This window comes from Miscanthus floridulus, chromosome 8, assembly GCF_019320115.1.
Source record: "Miscanthus floridulus cultivar M001 chromosome 8, ASM1932011v1, whole genome shotgun sequence".
Classification (NCBI taxonomy): Eukaryota; Viridiplantae; Streptophyta; class Magnoliopsida; order Poales; family Poaceae; genus Miscanthus; species Miscanthus floridulus.
The window spans coordinates 3,804,918-3,821,423 of NC_089587.1; the positions used below are offsets into that span (position 1 = coordinate 3,804,918).

At 44.1% G+C, this 16,506-nt stretch overlaps 3 protein-coding genes across 8 annotated transcripts; all 3 read right to left on the bottom strand.

The window, feature by feature from the left end:
- Positions 1 to 480: 480 nt before the first annotated feature.
- LOC136475534 (uncharacterized) lies at positions 481 to 5,454 on the bottom strand. Of its 4 annotated transcripts, none has more exons than XR_010763206.1 (12): positions 5,221 to 5,454; positions 5,040 to 5,111; positions 4,924 to 4,980; positions 4,070 to 4,171; positions 3,822 to 3,908; positions 3,147 to 3,722; positions 2,591 to 3,055; positions 1,996 to 2,057; positions 1,808 to 1,898; positions 1,380 to 1,459; positions 773 to 1,273; positions 481 to 519 (listed from the first exon to the last, which is right to left on the bottom strand). XR_010763206.1 is itself a non-coding variant. In XM_066473020.1 (12 exons), the coding sequence occupies exons 1-12, from the start codon at positions 5,311 to 5,313 to the stop codon at positions 483 to 485; spliced, it is 2,013 nt and encodes a 670-aa protein (XP_066329117.1). In that variant the 5' UTR covers positions 5,314 to 5,454; the 3' UTR covers positions 481 to 482. The 4 variants fall into 4 exon arrangements, 3 of the variants coding, with proteins under 3 accessions (XP_066329117.1, XP_066329118.1, XP_066329119.1); XM_066473020.1 differs by having other exon boundaries at positions 983 to 1,273; XM_066473021.1 differs by having other exon boundaries at positions 481 to 660; positions 983 to 1,273.
- Positions 5,455 to 5,665: 211 nt separating this feature from the next.
- LOC136468435 (probable cysteine protease RD19D) lies at positions 5,666 to 10,952 on the bottom strand. Its single transcript, XM_066467015.1, has 4 exons — positions 10,949 to 10,952; positions 9,734 to 10,464; positions 9,166 to 9,630; positions 5,666 to 5,722 (listed from the first exon to the last, which is right to left on the bottom strand). The coding sequence occupies exons 1-4, from the start codon at positions 10,950 to 10,952 to the stop codon at positions 5,666 to 5,668; spliced, it is 1,257 nt and encodes a 418-aa protein (XP_066323112.1).
- A 408-nt stretch (positions 10,953 to 11,360) lies between these two features.
- Positions 11,361 to 15,037, bottom strand: LOC136470911 (uncharacterized). 3 transcript variants are annotated; one of them, XR_010761881.1, is made up of 4 exons: positions 14,829 to 15,037; positions 13,157 to 13,999; positions 12,889 to 12,975; positions 11,361 to 11,672 (listed from the first exon to the last, which is right to left on the bottom strand). XR_010761881.1 is itself a non-coding variant. In XM_066468641.1 (3 exons), the coding sequence occupies exon 2, from the start codon at positions 13,984 to 13,986 to the stop codon at positions 13,189 to 13,191; it is 798 nt and encodes a 265-aa protein (XP_066324738.1). In that variant the 5' UTR covers positions 13,987 to 13,994; positions 14,829 to 15,037; the 3' UTR covers positions 11,363 to 11,672; positions 13,157 to 13,188. The 3 variants fall into 3 exon arrangements, 2 of the variants coding, with proteins under 2 accessions (XP_066324738.1, XP_066324737.1); XM_066468641.1 differs by lacking the exon at positions 12,889 to 12,975 and having other exon boundaries at positions 11,363 to 11,672; positions 13,157 to 13,994; XM_066468640.1 differs by lacking the exon at positions 12,889 to 12,975 and having other exon boundaries at positions 11,365 to 11,672.
- Between the last annotated feature and the right edge of the window lie 1,469 nt (positions 15,038 to 16,506).

Below are 16,506 nucleotides of genomic sequence, written 5' to 3' on the forward strand. Positions count from 1 at the left end.
GATCATTTCCCTTCATCTTTCTGAGGGCATGGATCGAAGTCCACCTCATGCAACCATGCACCATTCCGCGTATTTAGGATTTCAGAGATTGAAGACCTAGCATGTTCACATACATTGACCTGGGTAAGGACAAAATGATTGATGCATAATTGAAAGCAAGCACCACCATGATATGATGCTACTTAATGTATAGTGAACAATGGTGCCTTACATGATAGGTTCCTCGCATGGCCCAAAGCATCATAGTAGCAGGCAACTTGCAAAAAAGTAGCAGCATCTGAAATTTCTCTGTATGATGCAGACGACTCAAGTTCGAGACCAGATCATGAATTGGAAGATATATTCACAGTTCCCTTTTACTAACTATATCAATTGAACCAAACTAAGCCATGAGTAACCGATAATGGAAATACAACTATCTGCCAAAGGGTCATTCTTCAACTCTACAAGCAGTAGCTTTCTCACCAGGTGTAACTCAAATTTCACCCCTGCTCACACAGCTCCTGAAACCGGGCCAAGCTACAAGAACAAACTATATGCATGATTCATATGAACAGATGATAAAATAACATGTCTGTCTGTCCAAGCAAGAAATTAAGATTCAGTTTCAAGCAAATAAGAGTTATCATCTACCACAATTTTGTTAGCTAACATGTCTGCCTGGCAAATGCCATTGAGTTGATATGACAAAATTTCCAATTCAATCATTAGGTTGACAATGCCATTGTGTTGATATGCCAAAAGTTCCAATTGAATCATAGGTTGACAATACCATTGAGTTGATGTGCCAAAGTTCCAATTCAATCAATAGGTTGACAATGCCATCGAGTTGATATGCCAAAATATCAAATTCAATCATTAGGTTGACAACGCCATTGAGCTGATGATATGCCAAAAGAAATTGAAGAGGCAAATGCAGGAACAAGAAAAGGATTTCACTGAAGTACAGACAACATACAAAAACCATGGTCATATAACAGACCTTCTAAGAAGAGGCTTCGGATTGTAAGGGAACAAATCCTTCTTTTGCAGATCTTCCACTGTTCTCTTCAATGAATAAAGGCATTCTTTAGCATCAAGAAAAAGCTTCTGTGAATTCTTAGCCTCTTTATCACAACCAGAACCATTCTTATACTGTTCACTTGTACTGGCTCTGTCACTATCTTTATCCCCAGAAGTCCTCTGCCTTTTACAGTCAAGCTTATCTATTTTTGTTGAGTAAACAGAATCATCAACAAAAGCATGCCAAGACTGGGAAACTAAGCATAAGCACCTGTGCAAGTGTGTAAGAGAAGTCAAAGGTCACAATTCAGAAGACGCTTCGTTCCGTCTGAAGACGTCGGCAAAAATAATTAAAAAATTGTAAGATAGGTACCAACCTTAATAGATACTGAGCACAATGCACACCAACATCCTTAGATATGAGGTAATCAACAAGTACCATGTAATCATAGTGCAGCTGCAGAATAATTTCAATGAACAAAAAAAATATTATACTAAAAATAGGCATTATGGAGTGAAACAGGAGAAAAAATTGAAAGATCAAATAGAAGAAAGTACTATGGGTGAGCAAAGCTATGATTCCTAAAGTACTGAATTTTGTTTAGTATGTCCAATTACAGATGGTAAGGTTGTCCAGGTCCTCAATCATGGTTACAGCACTGAATAATTAACCCATACAATAAAGTCACTCACTTGAACCACAAAATAAATAAGAACTGAATGTCAAGATGCTATCTTACAGAAATCATTGTGCCTCCAGCAGACCTAAAAAACCAATGAGATGAGAACATTTTGATCGACTCACCAGAAAAAGCAGCAGATGAAAAAGGTGAACTGGGTCGAAAATGCTTGAGAACAGTTTTACATCAACAAGTTCAGTAGTTTCCAAGTTAGCTCTGCAAGTTTGGACAAAAAGGTCACAACTTTAGAAGCATCTATTGTCTGGATAACTTTTTCCTTGCTTCAGTAAACAAACTATATTTTCCTACTTACATTTTTAGAAAAATGAGTGGTGCATCTAAAAGTTGTAAGAGAATGCTGAATAGCATGTCATCCTGAAATATGAATGAACATTGAACATATTACCAAGAATGTTTAGAGTTCATAAAGCCAGTGGTAAGCCTTCTTTTCGATTACAGAATGAAGCATGAACTTGTTAATATTGAGTAATTGAGCAAAAAACAGCAGATAACTATTATCAGACAGATACGGAGAATAGAGTATACAGATTATCTTAGTTAGCAATTAGCAGTAAGGGGGGTTGGGCATTTGGTCTTGCCTTTTCACTGAAATGCCCAGCATATAAAGTAACTCACTAGCCATGTGCAATATTAGAATCCAAATGTCCAACTGTATAGAAAGAAACTACCCTGTTCAGGAAAAAAAGAAAGAAACTACCTACAGTGGGGCAACAACAAACCACTTGCGAAGACAAACCGAACTAGAATCATAAAACTGATTTCAATCTACATTATCTAACAAATGTAAATAAAATCAAACGACTTAAAAGGTAAGATGTGTTTCCCAGAACAACGAATATGTTATTTTTTAGCTACCATCATTTGGGCATAGTCGCATAGATGCATACCTCCTCCATATACAGTTCCAGAAAGGATAAGGCAAAACTTGATGAATTTGAGTCAAGACTCCAGTTTAGGTAACACTTCTGAAACCAGTCTGAAATTTCTGATAAGCCAAAACAGTTGCAGTGATTACTACAGCCTTGTACTTTGTGACCCAACAAACACTCATCCCTCTTGCATGAACATTGAAGTGCACCATCATTTCTGTTGTAAGACAAGCATATGGAACAACTAAGGAACAAATAGATAGCTTGCCTTTGCAAGTGCCGAGTTGACTTATCCTGACTCTCAACTAAATCTACCATGTCCAATAAAAACGGAGAACCTTCAAAACAATTTCCTGGTTTAGCAATATGTTGTGAGATAGGCTCATGAAGAAGGTCTTCAAAGTAATGCCGAAGCAATTTCAGCCAACTAACAATACGTGAACAATCTTGCTGTATGTAAGGCTTAAGCCGCATCATTACCATCTGCATTAAAAAAATGAAACGTTAAAATGTTTAGGAAGCCAAATTAACTAGCAACAAATGACACAAAAGAGCTCTGAATGTCAGAGCTTACCAGAATTTTATGCTTTAAGTACTGGTAAAGACTTTTGGGTCCATCATGCTGCCCATGTAAGGAAAATGCTATCTTGGGAACTATATCAACAAGTTTCACAAACATATCTTGTGCATCTGTACCTTCCAGGTAACTGTGGTCAAGTAAAGAGCTAAGTAGCTGGAGAAGACTGCCAGTCAGAATTCCAGACTGTGCTAAATCATTACAGAAGCTAAATCTGTTATCCTTAGCACAGTTGGCAAGTCCTCCGGCATGTAATTGACGGAAAGAATCCCAAGGCATCTTATGAATATGATGAATGGATAGACAAATGAAGTCATCTGTCAAATCACTGTCACTGTGTTTAAGGAACTTCAAGATAGCATGTAATACTCGAAAGAGACTGGACATGGTTTGCCCACTGATATTGAGACAACGCTCATTAAGTACTGTCATGAAGCTTGTGATTCTTGAGCTTGAACTAGTGATGTCATTACTGTTGGAGTCAGTTGTAAAATGTGAAGTGTTATGAACACATTTCGATGCTGCATGTATAGCCACCCAGACAAGCTCAATGAACTGAATCCAAATGGATTCCTAGGAATAGAGAAACAGCCATGGAGTAAACAGTTAGTCGGCAAAAAAACGAGACTGAATGCACCAAAAGAAGAAAAGGGAAACATATGAGAAGCATACAAACTTAATTAGGGTACTAGATATGGAAATTAGGATATTGCCAGCTGAGTGTTTGACATAATCACTGCAGAAATAAAGGAAACCAACCTGAAAAGGATGACAAAAGATGTAAGTTTTGGTAACCTACTAGTCATACTGGTCCGCCAGAAATGCACAGGCAACATAAATAAGACAATACTAGCTAAACATAAAATTGAAGTGAATAGAGTGAAACATTGACATAGTTTGCCAAACAAAAAGGTTTTTACCAATACAGAGACCATATTCGCCATGCAACCAAATCCACCATATGGATGCTCTTTAAGTAGTAAGCAGCAACTATGAACTTCTCTGGAATCAGAAAGAGTTTCCTAAATGAAAAGGGAAAATATGAATGTGTTATTATCTCCTGTGACAGTTGTACACATAACACAGCAAATGGATGTGAAGACTTAAAGCATAGTTGACAGATTCACTTCTCCAGAATTATTCACAAGTTTACACATAGATAAGCCAACAGAGATACTTCCACCACGAAAAAATGATATCTCACTAACATTACAGCGGCTCATAAAAATCACACTTGAGTAGAGCAAAAAGTTATTAGATATCCTATGCCAGTATATTGATATCAACCATTAGGTTTTTTTTTTTTCTGGTTTTAGTCAGCTACCAAGTATTGACAAATTAGATGTCACTGAATACTGCTGCTTTAGAAATGGAAGCTATCATCCAATGTGGATTGAGATTGGAAGGGTTATGTAAGTAATCAAACATAAAATTTATTGATTACATCGATTGTGGTCTGAGATTCGAAGGTTTACAGAAGCATCAAACACAAATTTTGGAGATTGACTGTTAATTGCTCCAAGGTCAGCCATGGGCTAAATAAATGCTCTCACAGAAATGGGGCAAAAACAAATTCTGTGACAACCCAAAACCAACCACAGAGTGAATTAATATCAGTCCCCAGCTGCTCCATAGGACGTGCTACACTAAACACAGTTACAGTCCTACCTGCGACAGATAAGATTGTGGTAGGACTAGCCAGAGAGAATTTACCAATACTTCATAGGTGGATTAACAGTGAAAAAAAAAACCCTACTGAAACTCGAAGCAATACCTGAACCAATTCACAAGCTGCCTCCTCCTGGTCCCATCGTCGTATCGTCTTGTTCACCTACAAAGTCCCAGTCAAACAACCACGATTATAAACTGGAGGAAGATGACTGAAGTTACCATGGAGAGCGCGAGGAGGAGCTGCCGCTCGTCTTCCCGCGTCAGCTGCCGCGGCGGCGACGGCGCGGGTTCCTGCGGTGCGAGAGGAGCGAGTGGGGTTAGATGTAGGCTCAGAGCGGCGCGGGGTTACAGGAGGAAACCAATGCGGGACGTGCGGGGTGGGGTGGAGTTGCTCGCTTACGAGGTGGACAAGCAGGGAGGAGGAGACGAGATCGCAGAGGCGGGCGAGCTTCCGCTTCTGCTTCTCCGGCGGCACCGGCGGCGGCGGCGGCATCTGCTGGCTGCTGCGCTTGCTTCTCGCGGTGGATTTGAGAGTATTACCAATCGAGTTTTTGGAATTGATCGCAACTTTGCGGACATGGGAAATCCAGTTGCGGTTGAGAAAATTGCAATGCGCTTCCTAATTATAAGATTCCAATAGCTGACTTCGTCGAAATGACTATTGAAATGTTGACTTCTTATTTTAGATAATATATTTGACGTAATTTGTCACTTTGTTAATAAAAAAATACATGTATACGGTGTATGAGCCACGCACTACCACCTGCAGACAATACTATGCCACGTCCGCAACCTTCGTGTCACGAGTACACCCATGGCGGCCGGCCGCGGTGGATTGGGTTGGTTCACGGCGCCGGCGCCACGGCGACGGCGGAGACCATGCTGTCGACGCTGCAGACGTTTATAGTTGGCCATGCAGCCCGCGGCCCACCGGCCCGGCTCGTGGCCCGGCGTTTTGGCCCGGCACGGGCACGGCACGGCTCGGTGGCCAGCGGGCCTGGGCCGCCACCCCGGCCCGTGGCACGGCACGGGCACGGCACGTTGCAAAGAGGCGGCCCGGTGGCCAACGGCTTCATTTGGCCCAGCAAGGCAGCCCGCAGCCCACGAAGCCAGCCCACGCCGCTGGCCGCCGCATCCGCATATATAAGCCGTAGCTGCTGCCCGCTCCATCCGTAACCCTAATCCTGATTCCCCATTCCTCCCCCGCCGCGCCGTCTGCTCTCGCTCGCTGCCTCGCTCTCGCTCTCGCATTCGCGATCCACCGCCGCCGCTGCTCTCCATCGACCATCGTCGTCCGTCCTCTCTGGCACCGGTGACCTCGCCGGCCGTCGGCGCTCCTCCACGGCTCCACCTCGCACTGAGTTCGCTAACCCCGTCTCCTCCCTCCTTTTCCCTCTCCATCCGACATCCGTAACCCTAACCCTAAGTCCCTAATCCCCATTCCTCCCCCGCCGCGCCGTCTGCTCTCGCTCGCTGCCTCGGTCTCGCTCTCGCATTCGAGATCCACCGCCCCCGCTGCTCTCCATCGACCATCGTCGTCCGTCCTCTCTGGCACCGGTGACCTTATGCGGCGCTCCTCCACCTCGCACTGAGTTCGCTAACCCCATCTCCTCCCTCCTTTTCCTCTCCTGTTTTCTCTCGCTCTCGCTCGGAATCGGTGAACCATATGAGTTCGTGTTTATGTCACTCCCTCCTCCCCCACCTCGCCGTCGATTCTAATCGGTGTCTGTCTCATCCTCTGGCTGGGTTGCTGGCTTCTTCATCTCCGGCACCAGGCTCCGGGAAAGCAGGTTCGTCACTTTCCCTAACCCTAGATCTGCTCTTCTCTGCTCTGTCTCTCTCTCTGATCTCTGTCTCTCAACTCTCAAGTGTCATCTCTCACTCTTCTTCTTCTTTGCGTGTGTCTGTCTCATCCTCTGGCTGGCTTGCTGGCTTCTTCATCTTTGGCACCGGGCTCCGGGAAAGTAGGTTCGTCACTTTCCCTAACCCTAGATCTGCTCCTCTGCTCCGTCTCTCTCTGATCTTTGTCTCTCAAGTGTCATCTCTCACTCTTCTTCTTCTTTGCGTGCAGGTTGGTGCCTGACGCCGCGTCTTCCTCCTCTGGAGTAGACATGGCCAGGCCACCAAAGCGCCCGTTGAGGGACGGTGCTGGAGCTGCTGGAGGTCGAGGTCGTGGACGGCTATCCGGCTCGTCCGCGGGCGATTGCGGTTTCGGCCTCGCAATGCAGGGGGAGGATCAGCATCCCCTCGGCGACGGCGAGGACCAGGCGCCGCACCCGGACGACGAGCTGGAAGTCGAGGACGACGACGACCTACGTGATGATGCAGACGGTCTGTTCGGCATCGACCTCGGTGACGGCAAACAGCCCATCGATCTCGATGGCGACGACGGTGATGGTGGAGTTGAGGTCTCCACTGACACTCATGGTACCTCAACCACCTCTGGTAAGAAAGTTTCTATTGTTTGGGATTACTTCCATGAGATTAAGGAGAATAAAATTCGAGTTGCTGCCATCTGTAAACATTGTCGGGCGTGATACACTGCTAGATCGTCTGCTGGCATTAGCCATTTGAGACGGCACATGTATTCCTGTATGAGAAAAAGTAATCATGCTAGTATGGTCCAGTCTAAGCTTGCTCTGAATTCTGATGGTTTGAAAAATTGGGTGTATGATCCTATGCTTGCTCGCACTGAGTTGTGCCGTTTGATTGCTAGGCTAGACCTTCCTTTAGGGATAGGTGAGACACAGATTTGGGAGGATTACATTAAGCGTGCTCATAATCCTCTGTTCGAGAAGGTTTCTAGGCAGACCACCACTAGAGATATGTGTAAACTTTTTGATGAACAAAGTGCTATGCTTATGAAATCTGTGTTGCCTGCTGCATCTTCTGTTTCTTTGACATCTGATATTTGGTCTGGTAATGATAAGGCGGATTATATTTCTGTTGTTGCTCATTATGTTAGTGCAGATTGAGAGTTACAGAAAAAAGTTGTTGGTCTTAGGCTGATTGATGTTTCACATTCTGGTGAAAACATTACTGATAGGATTTCTAGTGTGGTTGAGGAGTTTGGTTTGGTTGACAAGGTTTTTCTGTGTCTCTAGATAATGCTTCTGCTAATTCTAGGGCTTATAAGATTTTGCAACCTATGTTCTTTGGTTATTTGGGTTCTTATCCTGCACCTACTAGAGATGATCCTAACAAGGTGCAGTATTTGCTTGTGCATCAACGATGTGCATGCCATATCATTAATCTGATTGTTAAATCTGGCATGAAGAGGTTTCAACCTTATACTGAAGATTTCAGAACTGCAATAAGTTTTTTAAATTTCTCTAATCAAAGAATTGCATTGTTTAAGAACTACTGCACTGCTCAGGGTCTTAGACCTAGGAAGTTTGGCTTGGATATGGATGTTAGATGGAATTCTACTTATTTGATGCTCAAACACTTGCTGCCATACAAGGAAGTCTTTCATGTGTTCATTACCTCTAATTATGGTTCTACTTTGTTGACTGCACAGCATTGGTATGTTGCTGAACAAATAATGATATTCCTGGAACTCCTCTATAATTCCACTGTTATCCTGTCTGGTGTTTATTATCCTACAGCTCCACTTGTTTTGCACCATATGCTTGACATGGCTGAACATTTGCAAAATGCTAAAAGAGATGCTAATTTTAGAATGATTGCTACTCCTATGAAGCTTAAATTCCTTAAATATTGAGAGAAAATTCCACTGATTTATTCATATGCATTCATTCTTGATCCTAGAGCTAAGATGAAAGGGTTCTTTAATGTGCTTGAATTGCTTGGTAAGGCAACTAGATGCATTTATAGTGTATACTATGGTGATGTGAAAGATGAATTGTATAGATTATTTGCCAAGTATGAACAGAAAATTGGTGCAGTGAGGTCTCAGAGGGTTTCAGTGCCTTCAGCTCATACTAGTAAGACAAAACAGGCATGGGGAAGGATCTTTGGAGGTCCTGGTGAATCCCCTGTCGGTTCCCCCTCATCTTCATCTACTCTATCTGCTGTCAGTGAGCTCAAAGCTTACTTGGACAGTGACCCTGTCACATGTTATGAGGAATCCTTTGACATACTCCTCTGGTGGCATGACCACAAGCTAACCTATCTAATCCTATCTATTATGGCTCGATATATCATATCTGTCCCTGTATCTACTGTCTCTTCCGAGTCTTGTTTCAGCTATACATCCAGGATACTCGAAGACCGACGGCCAGGCACGAGCACGCCATAGGCACGGCACGGCAGGCCCGGTGGCCCGGTGAGGCACGACGCCGCGCTGGGCCGGCACGGCCCGTTGGCCATCTATACAGACGTTGCTGCCGCGGCAGAGGCGGTAGTACCCTTGCTCCCCCCATTGCTTCCCCCATGAGTTCTTGATGATGCAGTAGGTGCGGTAGCCGAGCCGTAGCGTCGCGAAGCCGCACGCGCCGTAGCCGACGAGGAGCACGCCGTGGTTGACCCACGCGCGCGGGTAGAGGAGCGGGCACGACACCCCGCCCACGTACGTCTGCATGAATGCCACGTTGAGCCCCACCGTGAGGGGCCCGCGCCGGACCAGCGCCGTGCGGATCTGGGCCTCGTCGCCGACCGGCACGGCAGTGAAGTTGGCCACGCGGACGGCGGCCTGGGCCGGGTCGAAGCGGCAGGGGCCCGGCGCGCCCGTGTACGGGTACGCGCGCTGCTCCATCAGCCCGCCGGACTTCATCAGGTACGCATACGCGTTGGTCATCAGCCCGCTGGTACAGCCGTTGTTGCACTCGTTCTGCGCCACCGCACTGCACTGGAACATACAAACCAAACCAGCATGCTCTAATAATCCTTCATCGAACTGACGAATTCATTCCAAGTGGGAAGACATGGAGAGAGCGCAGTGATGCACGTACGGTGTGGTCGCAGTCGACCAGCTGCTGCTCGCTGAGGTCGAGGAGCTTCCCTGTGGCGAGGAAGTTGGTGCCTTCCACCGCGCCCGTCGTGGTGAACGCCCAGCACGACCCACACGCGCCCTGCATCTTGAGGCCGGTGACGACGCCCTTGTCGCGCCAGTCGAAGCTGGCGGGCAGCCGCGCCACCTCCTCCTGCGAGGCCGGCGGGGCGGCCGGCGCGCCACTCATCACGAGCCGCTGGACGTCCCCGCCGGCGCGCACGCCCGTGAGGCGCGCCTCGAACTCCTCCTGCGTGAGGTCAGAGAAGGGCGTGACCCCGTGGCGCGCGATCGGGTCCAGCGCCTGGTGCGCCGCCGCGCGGGCCAGGTTGGCTGCGAACACGCGCAGCCGACGCGCGTACTCCTTGGGCTTGGAGTACCGCCGCCTGTGCCGCCTCACGAACACCGCGAACTGCGCCTCCGGGAGCAGCCCTGGCCCCGTGCCGGCGCGGGAACGACCATCCGTCACCTGCCGGATGAATCCGCCATCGTCGGCGGACGCGCTAGAGAGTGGTAGGAGCAGGATGAGGACGACGGCAAGCTGGGAAGCCAAAATACATGTATTTTGATTAACAATGTGAAGAAATACGCTAAGGGTCTGTTTGGAATGCGGGATTTTTTTCTTATTCCTGCGTTTTTCCTGTGAAATTGAACTGATTCCTGTGAAATTCCCGTGTGATTCCTGTGAAATTCCTGCGTTCCAAACAGACCCTAAATGTCATCTACAACAAGAAACCAAGGGTTATTTTAACGAAGTCAACGATTGAAGTCCTATAATTACAAAGCGTATTATTTGATGTCCTATAATTATAATTTTCTCATGCGGTTGGGTGTGATATCCAACGGCAGTGGTGGGGAAATCCAGTAGGACGGACGTGCGGCCACGCCGACGTTGGCAGGTCCAGCGCGCAGGTGTGGTAGACTGGTAGCCGCCGAAGACACCCTCTTTTTTTTTGTGCGAACGTGCAATGATTTTGAACGAGGCATTTGATTTTAGCGAACAAACAGTATTTTCTTTTCAAACTAAATCAGCATAAGCATCAGCATATGTTCTGCTGCACTATTTCAGCAATCGAACTCTCACAGCAAATCAGCATAAGCCAAATTTCAACGAAAACAGGGCCACTATTTTCAATTTGCTATTGACAACTAGTGTTCCTGAGCTCAAATCCATTGCCCATGACATCTTATGAATTTGAATTGTTATGTTTGAAGTCTAAGTTGGATAACCATTTGACCAAAGAGAGCAAATACAAGGAAAAACAGAAAGTATGGGCCCTAATTTGGGTGCTAATGTTGAGTTGAGCATAGAAAAAAAGCACTCAGAAGTAGGAGACCTAAATCAAAAGTAAGAGCCTTGATTTGGGATGTAAAGTTGCTCTTAGCCAATGTACAAACGGTTCAGCTGGTGATTATTTCAAAGATGACGGCGTGTAAACTTGAGGTACAGAATGTCATTCCCTCGAGGAAAGATGCAGTGCGGTTTAAAACTGAAGGCACAAACGCACAAATGCTGCATCATAACCCCAGGTTTGTCAGCAATCTAGCAGGCAAGAACATGGAAACGAGGTCTGAATGATAATTATAGCATAAAGTACTACGGGGGCATGTGTGAGAAGTCAAATCTCAGAGATTCATCGGTTTCACGGTCTCACTGCTAACCCTTTATTATTACATAAGTCGCTGTCAACAACAAACATCCTAAATCAGGAGAGAGAAAAAAAGTGAAATAACAGTCTGGTGACAACGCCAATCCTGTAGAGTTGCATAAAAAATGGCAAAAATGATTTCACTAGATCATGGCTGCTCTGCAAATTGGGATATCTGACTAGATCACCAAATTTGGTAATTGTAGTTTGTGCCAAAGCTGTTCTTGTACATTAGGTGGAATATTCATTCACCTACAAAGCAAAATAGAAGCAAGTCACTAGACAACTAGGAGAATTACATAACGAGAATTGGTTGGTGAAAAGTACAGAAATGAATTACCAGAAACTGGACCACTATTCAATACTGACAAAATATGCAAACTAAACAAGGCAATTTACACTTTGGTGGTGTTTAGTTCCCAAAATTTTGCAAAATTTTTCAAGATTCCCCGTCACATCAAATCTTTGGACGCATGCATGAAGCATTAAATATAAATAAAAAATAAAACTAATTACACAGTTTAGACGAAATTCACGAGACGAATCTTTTAAGCCTAATTAGACTATGATTGGACACTAATTGCCAAATAACAACGAAAGTGCTACAGTACCATTTCCCAAAAAATTTCGCCAACTAAACAAGGCCTTAACAAAGTTGGGGATAGCAGATGTGAAGGTAATGATGTTAAGTGCAGGAGATTTACTGAATGCAAGAGAGTCTAGTACAAAATAGAAACACAGTTTTCCTTGGAATTAGTTATGTGTCGGACATCTTGTTCAACCTTTTTTTTTCTCAAACAATATCTTGTTCAACCTTACTAGCTGAGATCATTTGAGTATCTTCAGCACTAAACTGTACACCCTCCTTTCCAAAATTTAGGTTGTTTTAGTTTTGTCATAAATCAAACTTCTCTAACTTTGACCAAGTTGATAGAAAAATGTATTAACATCCATAATATAAACACACTATCAGTATTAATACATATTCATGGTGGATTTAATGAAACTAATTTGATGTTGCACATGTTGTTGCATTTTCTTATAAGCTTGGTCAACGTTAGAGAAGTTTAACTTAAGACAACAAAAACAACTTACATTTTGGAACAGATTGCAGTAACTGAAATTCCCTAGCTCAGCTGTCTCACAACAAATAAGAGTACCGACCCATATTCTTTTTTCACACGAAGGCACTGTCCAAAACTCTAAACATGTATTCTGAATTCTTGATAATACTAAACATACACTTAGTGACCAGTAACATGGAACTCAATTACTTGAGTAGAGGTCATGTTTAGTCTATCTTCTCTTCCACAACACATCACTAGCAGTAAGAAATCAGATTCTAAATTTGCATGCAAAAATGAGATTCTAAATTTGCATGCAAAAATGAGATTCTAAATTTGCACACAAAGCACTTAATACATAAATTCCTTCAAAAGCTACATAAGCAACTGCAAGCATGACTTACGTGGGGAAAGCCTGAACAAGACATTTCCACATTATCTTGCTACAATACCATCACCACTGAGGATCACAGGGAGCCAACAATTTTTTTCTGCTCTTAGTAACACAAACATATTCAGTAAGAAATTCTGTTTGCCTTGTGAAGCATTTGACACAAAAATGTGATAATTTATTAGAAAACATCTGATCATTGCAGGTTCCTTTTTATGAATGAAAACTCTAACCCAAATAGAATGCAAATCAATGAAGAAATTTGACTAAACTGTCCTCACCTTATGTGGAGACAGTTTCCTCCCTTGAATTCTCAGCGAAGTTTCTCCTTCACAGAGTGCTTCTTGGCCGCTTCCCGCACCTTTTCAATATATCCTTCAATTGGTGGTGTGAGTGTCGCCATGTACCGGTTTGCAGGGAATGGTGTCATGTCAGGTACCATAGCAGCAGCTCGCAGCTTCTCAGGGAGAGCAGCAATGGCCTCCTTTTTGAGGGTCAGAAGCGTTGTCTCTGCTGTTTGCCTTGCACGGTGCCGCCGCATTAGCACACGACTGTACTCTTTGGCAAGTCGCCGACCATCCTCGACTGTGAGCTCATACTTGGGGATTGCCTCCTCATCAACTAGCCCAAGACTGATATAGTCAAGGCCTGGTGGACCCATAAGCACACGGTCTCCTTCACCTCCACCAGTACCTTTGGATTTGGCTTTAGCTTTGGCCTTGGCTACATCAAGCTCGCGTTGCCTCTCCTTGGAGACAAGTCCCAGTTCCTCACGTTTAGCATCGCGAAGACGCTCCTTGGGGGACAAGTGCCGCAGCGGAGTAGAGGCATTGAGACAAGACTCTGAAATATTAGTAATGCGCTCAATGGCCTCACGACGACCACGGCCACCGCCACCTCCACCAGTCGAAGGTGCCCCTTTCTTCGCTCCGATGGTGGAACGCTTCAAAGGCTGACCTGCTTTGAGCTTAGCCTTTCCTTTGGCTGTGCCACTCACTGGCGCACGCTGTTGAAGCTGGTGATGCTGACTGGTCACACCAGATGCCAGTGCAGGGCTTATAGTTAGTGCTTTGAGACGCCGAAACATGATGCCCCGTGCACTTGAAGCCATTCAACTACCTTTGCTGCACCAATGAGAAATATGCGATTAACCTGACTTTTCCTTTCTTTTCTTTTGTGGACATACAAAGATAGAGTTTTCATGAAGGCAGTTTATCAAAATGAGCAGGCATGGTCCAATAAAACAATGAAGCAGCATAAGTGAATGCGAAATACAAAATCAGATGTGTTTGAAGCTTGAACCACATCAATTGAACATGTGTAATTAAAAAAACAAGTACTGGTTATGTCCAATGGAGAACAAAAATGTGAGTAAACTCATAGGAAATATCAAGCGGCATCTCTGACAGGCATGATATAGTTGATAAATTACAATGTGTTCAGGGAAGGGCACAAGAAATCAACTGACACTGCATTGTCACCAGCACCTCTAGATCCAAACATCCCTGACCAATCAAACTCTAGTAACAGCTTCAGACGCAAAAAGAAGCTAAGGAAACAAAAATGCAACAGTCACCTTGGGGCTTGGGTTGCAGGTAAGGATCACAATCGAGCATGGTGGCATGGGTAAAGATCACCAACGCATGTGCCACACAAGAGAACGAAAAAGCATGTAACGAATCAACAAATACATTCCATCCTCCCAGTGACGAACCCAGGATCTGAATCCATAAATCCCTTATGCAATACGGTATAAGGTATCATCAATATAGTACCAAGATGGAGTTCAAGTTCCGTGAAACCAGTATTAAGGCCCCAATCATACGTAGATATGCTGAATCACAAAAATCACATTTCACAATCTGTCAATCACCAGTTTTAAGCATACGGAAACTTTCGCCTCTAGTGTCTATCGTCTACTAACTACTGATCCTCAGTAGACATTTTACTCACTAGAGATGCAGTCTTGCAGAGCAGGCGAGGAGGAGGAAGAGCAGGCACTGCGCAGGCCGAAGGGGTGCCGGCCGCCAGCAGCCCGGGCGCCCGGAGGAGCAGCCCGGCAGCCCGCGCAGGAGGACGGACGTGAGCGCACCTGCGCCTGCGCAGGCGAGCCGCCGCCACGGATGCCGCGAAGGTCAGAAGCGAGTCGGGAGACGGGAGGGCACCAGGCGTGCGGTCCATGGTTAAACGGGCCTGTGCTGGCCTTTTCGTTTATCTGGGCCTTTAAACGCGAAGTACTAAAAAATACTTTTAAAAAAAGTGCATCAGACCTCTTTCAAATTGTTTGCGTGACTCTCCTCGATTAGAAAATCGGAATTTCAACTTTCGAAACCTTCTAATTTAACTATTTTACATGGTTCCACGTTAGGAACGAGGGAGGTAGATCACTAGTAGACTTGACAAAATATAAAAATAATTTTTCAAAAAGTTATTCAAATATTTTTCTAAAATAAATATGTAGTTAGAAATATTAAAATCTGATTTGTTATTAGAAAATTTGTTCTAAGTTTCAAAAAAAAAGAAAATTTGTTCTAACTCAAGAAAATGTGAAACCAGTTTTATGTCTTTTATAAAATCTTATCTGGTCTCCTAAAATTTGAAACTGAGCTAAATATTAAACGAAGGATGCAGACCAAGACAAATCCTTGCATACCACAACGTGAATCACCACACAATCTGTAGTGCAAACTACAAAAAAAAAAGGTTTCTTCAGGACCAATGTAAAGCACTTTTAATTATTATTATCACCGAGTTGATTATGAGCGCAACCAATTAGCAATTAAATTGCCAAGGAACAACAGAGGTGACAGTGTCCCAAGGTCTATAATCAATTCCAAAACATACCCAAGCTATTTCATGATTTATCCTAAGCATTTTGGTACTAATTAATTAATTAAAGCATGGAAATGAAGTGAATAATTAAAAATTATCAAAATAGCACCAAACCTTTTTTTGTGGATGTAGATATTAGCACATGACATTTACACAAAAAGTTTCATGATTAAAGGATTATTATTTTAGCCTATAAAAATCATGGAAGATACATTTATTAATTAAAATAGGTAATTTTAAAACTTGCAAAAAAATTATTGATTTTCATCATTTCATAATTTTCCTAGGTAGAACACATCATGACAAAGATAACAAAACTAGTTTCACATTTTTATCATTTTCTACATTTACTTATGTATTTTATAAGATTGAGAACATTTATGAAAATTAACAAAATACAGAAAAAAGGAAAAGAGCCTCGAGCTTAAAATGGCCCAGCTCGGCCTAGCACGGCCTAACCAGGCGTAGCCTGATAGTTTTGCAAAAAGGACCTTACTACATAAAACATCTTTAGAGACAGGTAAAACAGGCTTTCAAGGGCGGTCAGCCCAACCGTTGCAATGCCACCGTCAGTGAAGATGGGGCGTCTCTAACGACGGGTTTCAACCGCCCCTGAAAATGCATTTCTAGGGGCAGTTCTGTTAAGATCTTCGCCTTTGAAAATGGTATTTTCAGGGGCGGTTCAATTAAGAGAATCGTCTCTGAAAATGCATTTTCAGGGACGGTTGCAGTAGGCAAACCGTCTCTAAAATTTTTTTTCAACGACGGTTCTAATACATGAACCGCCCCTAAAAATACA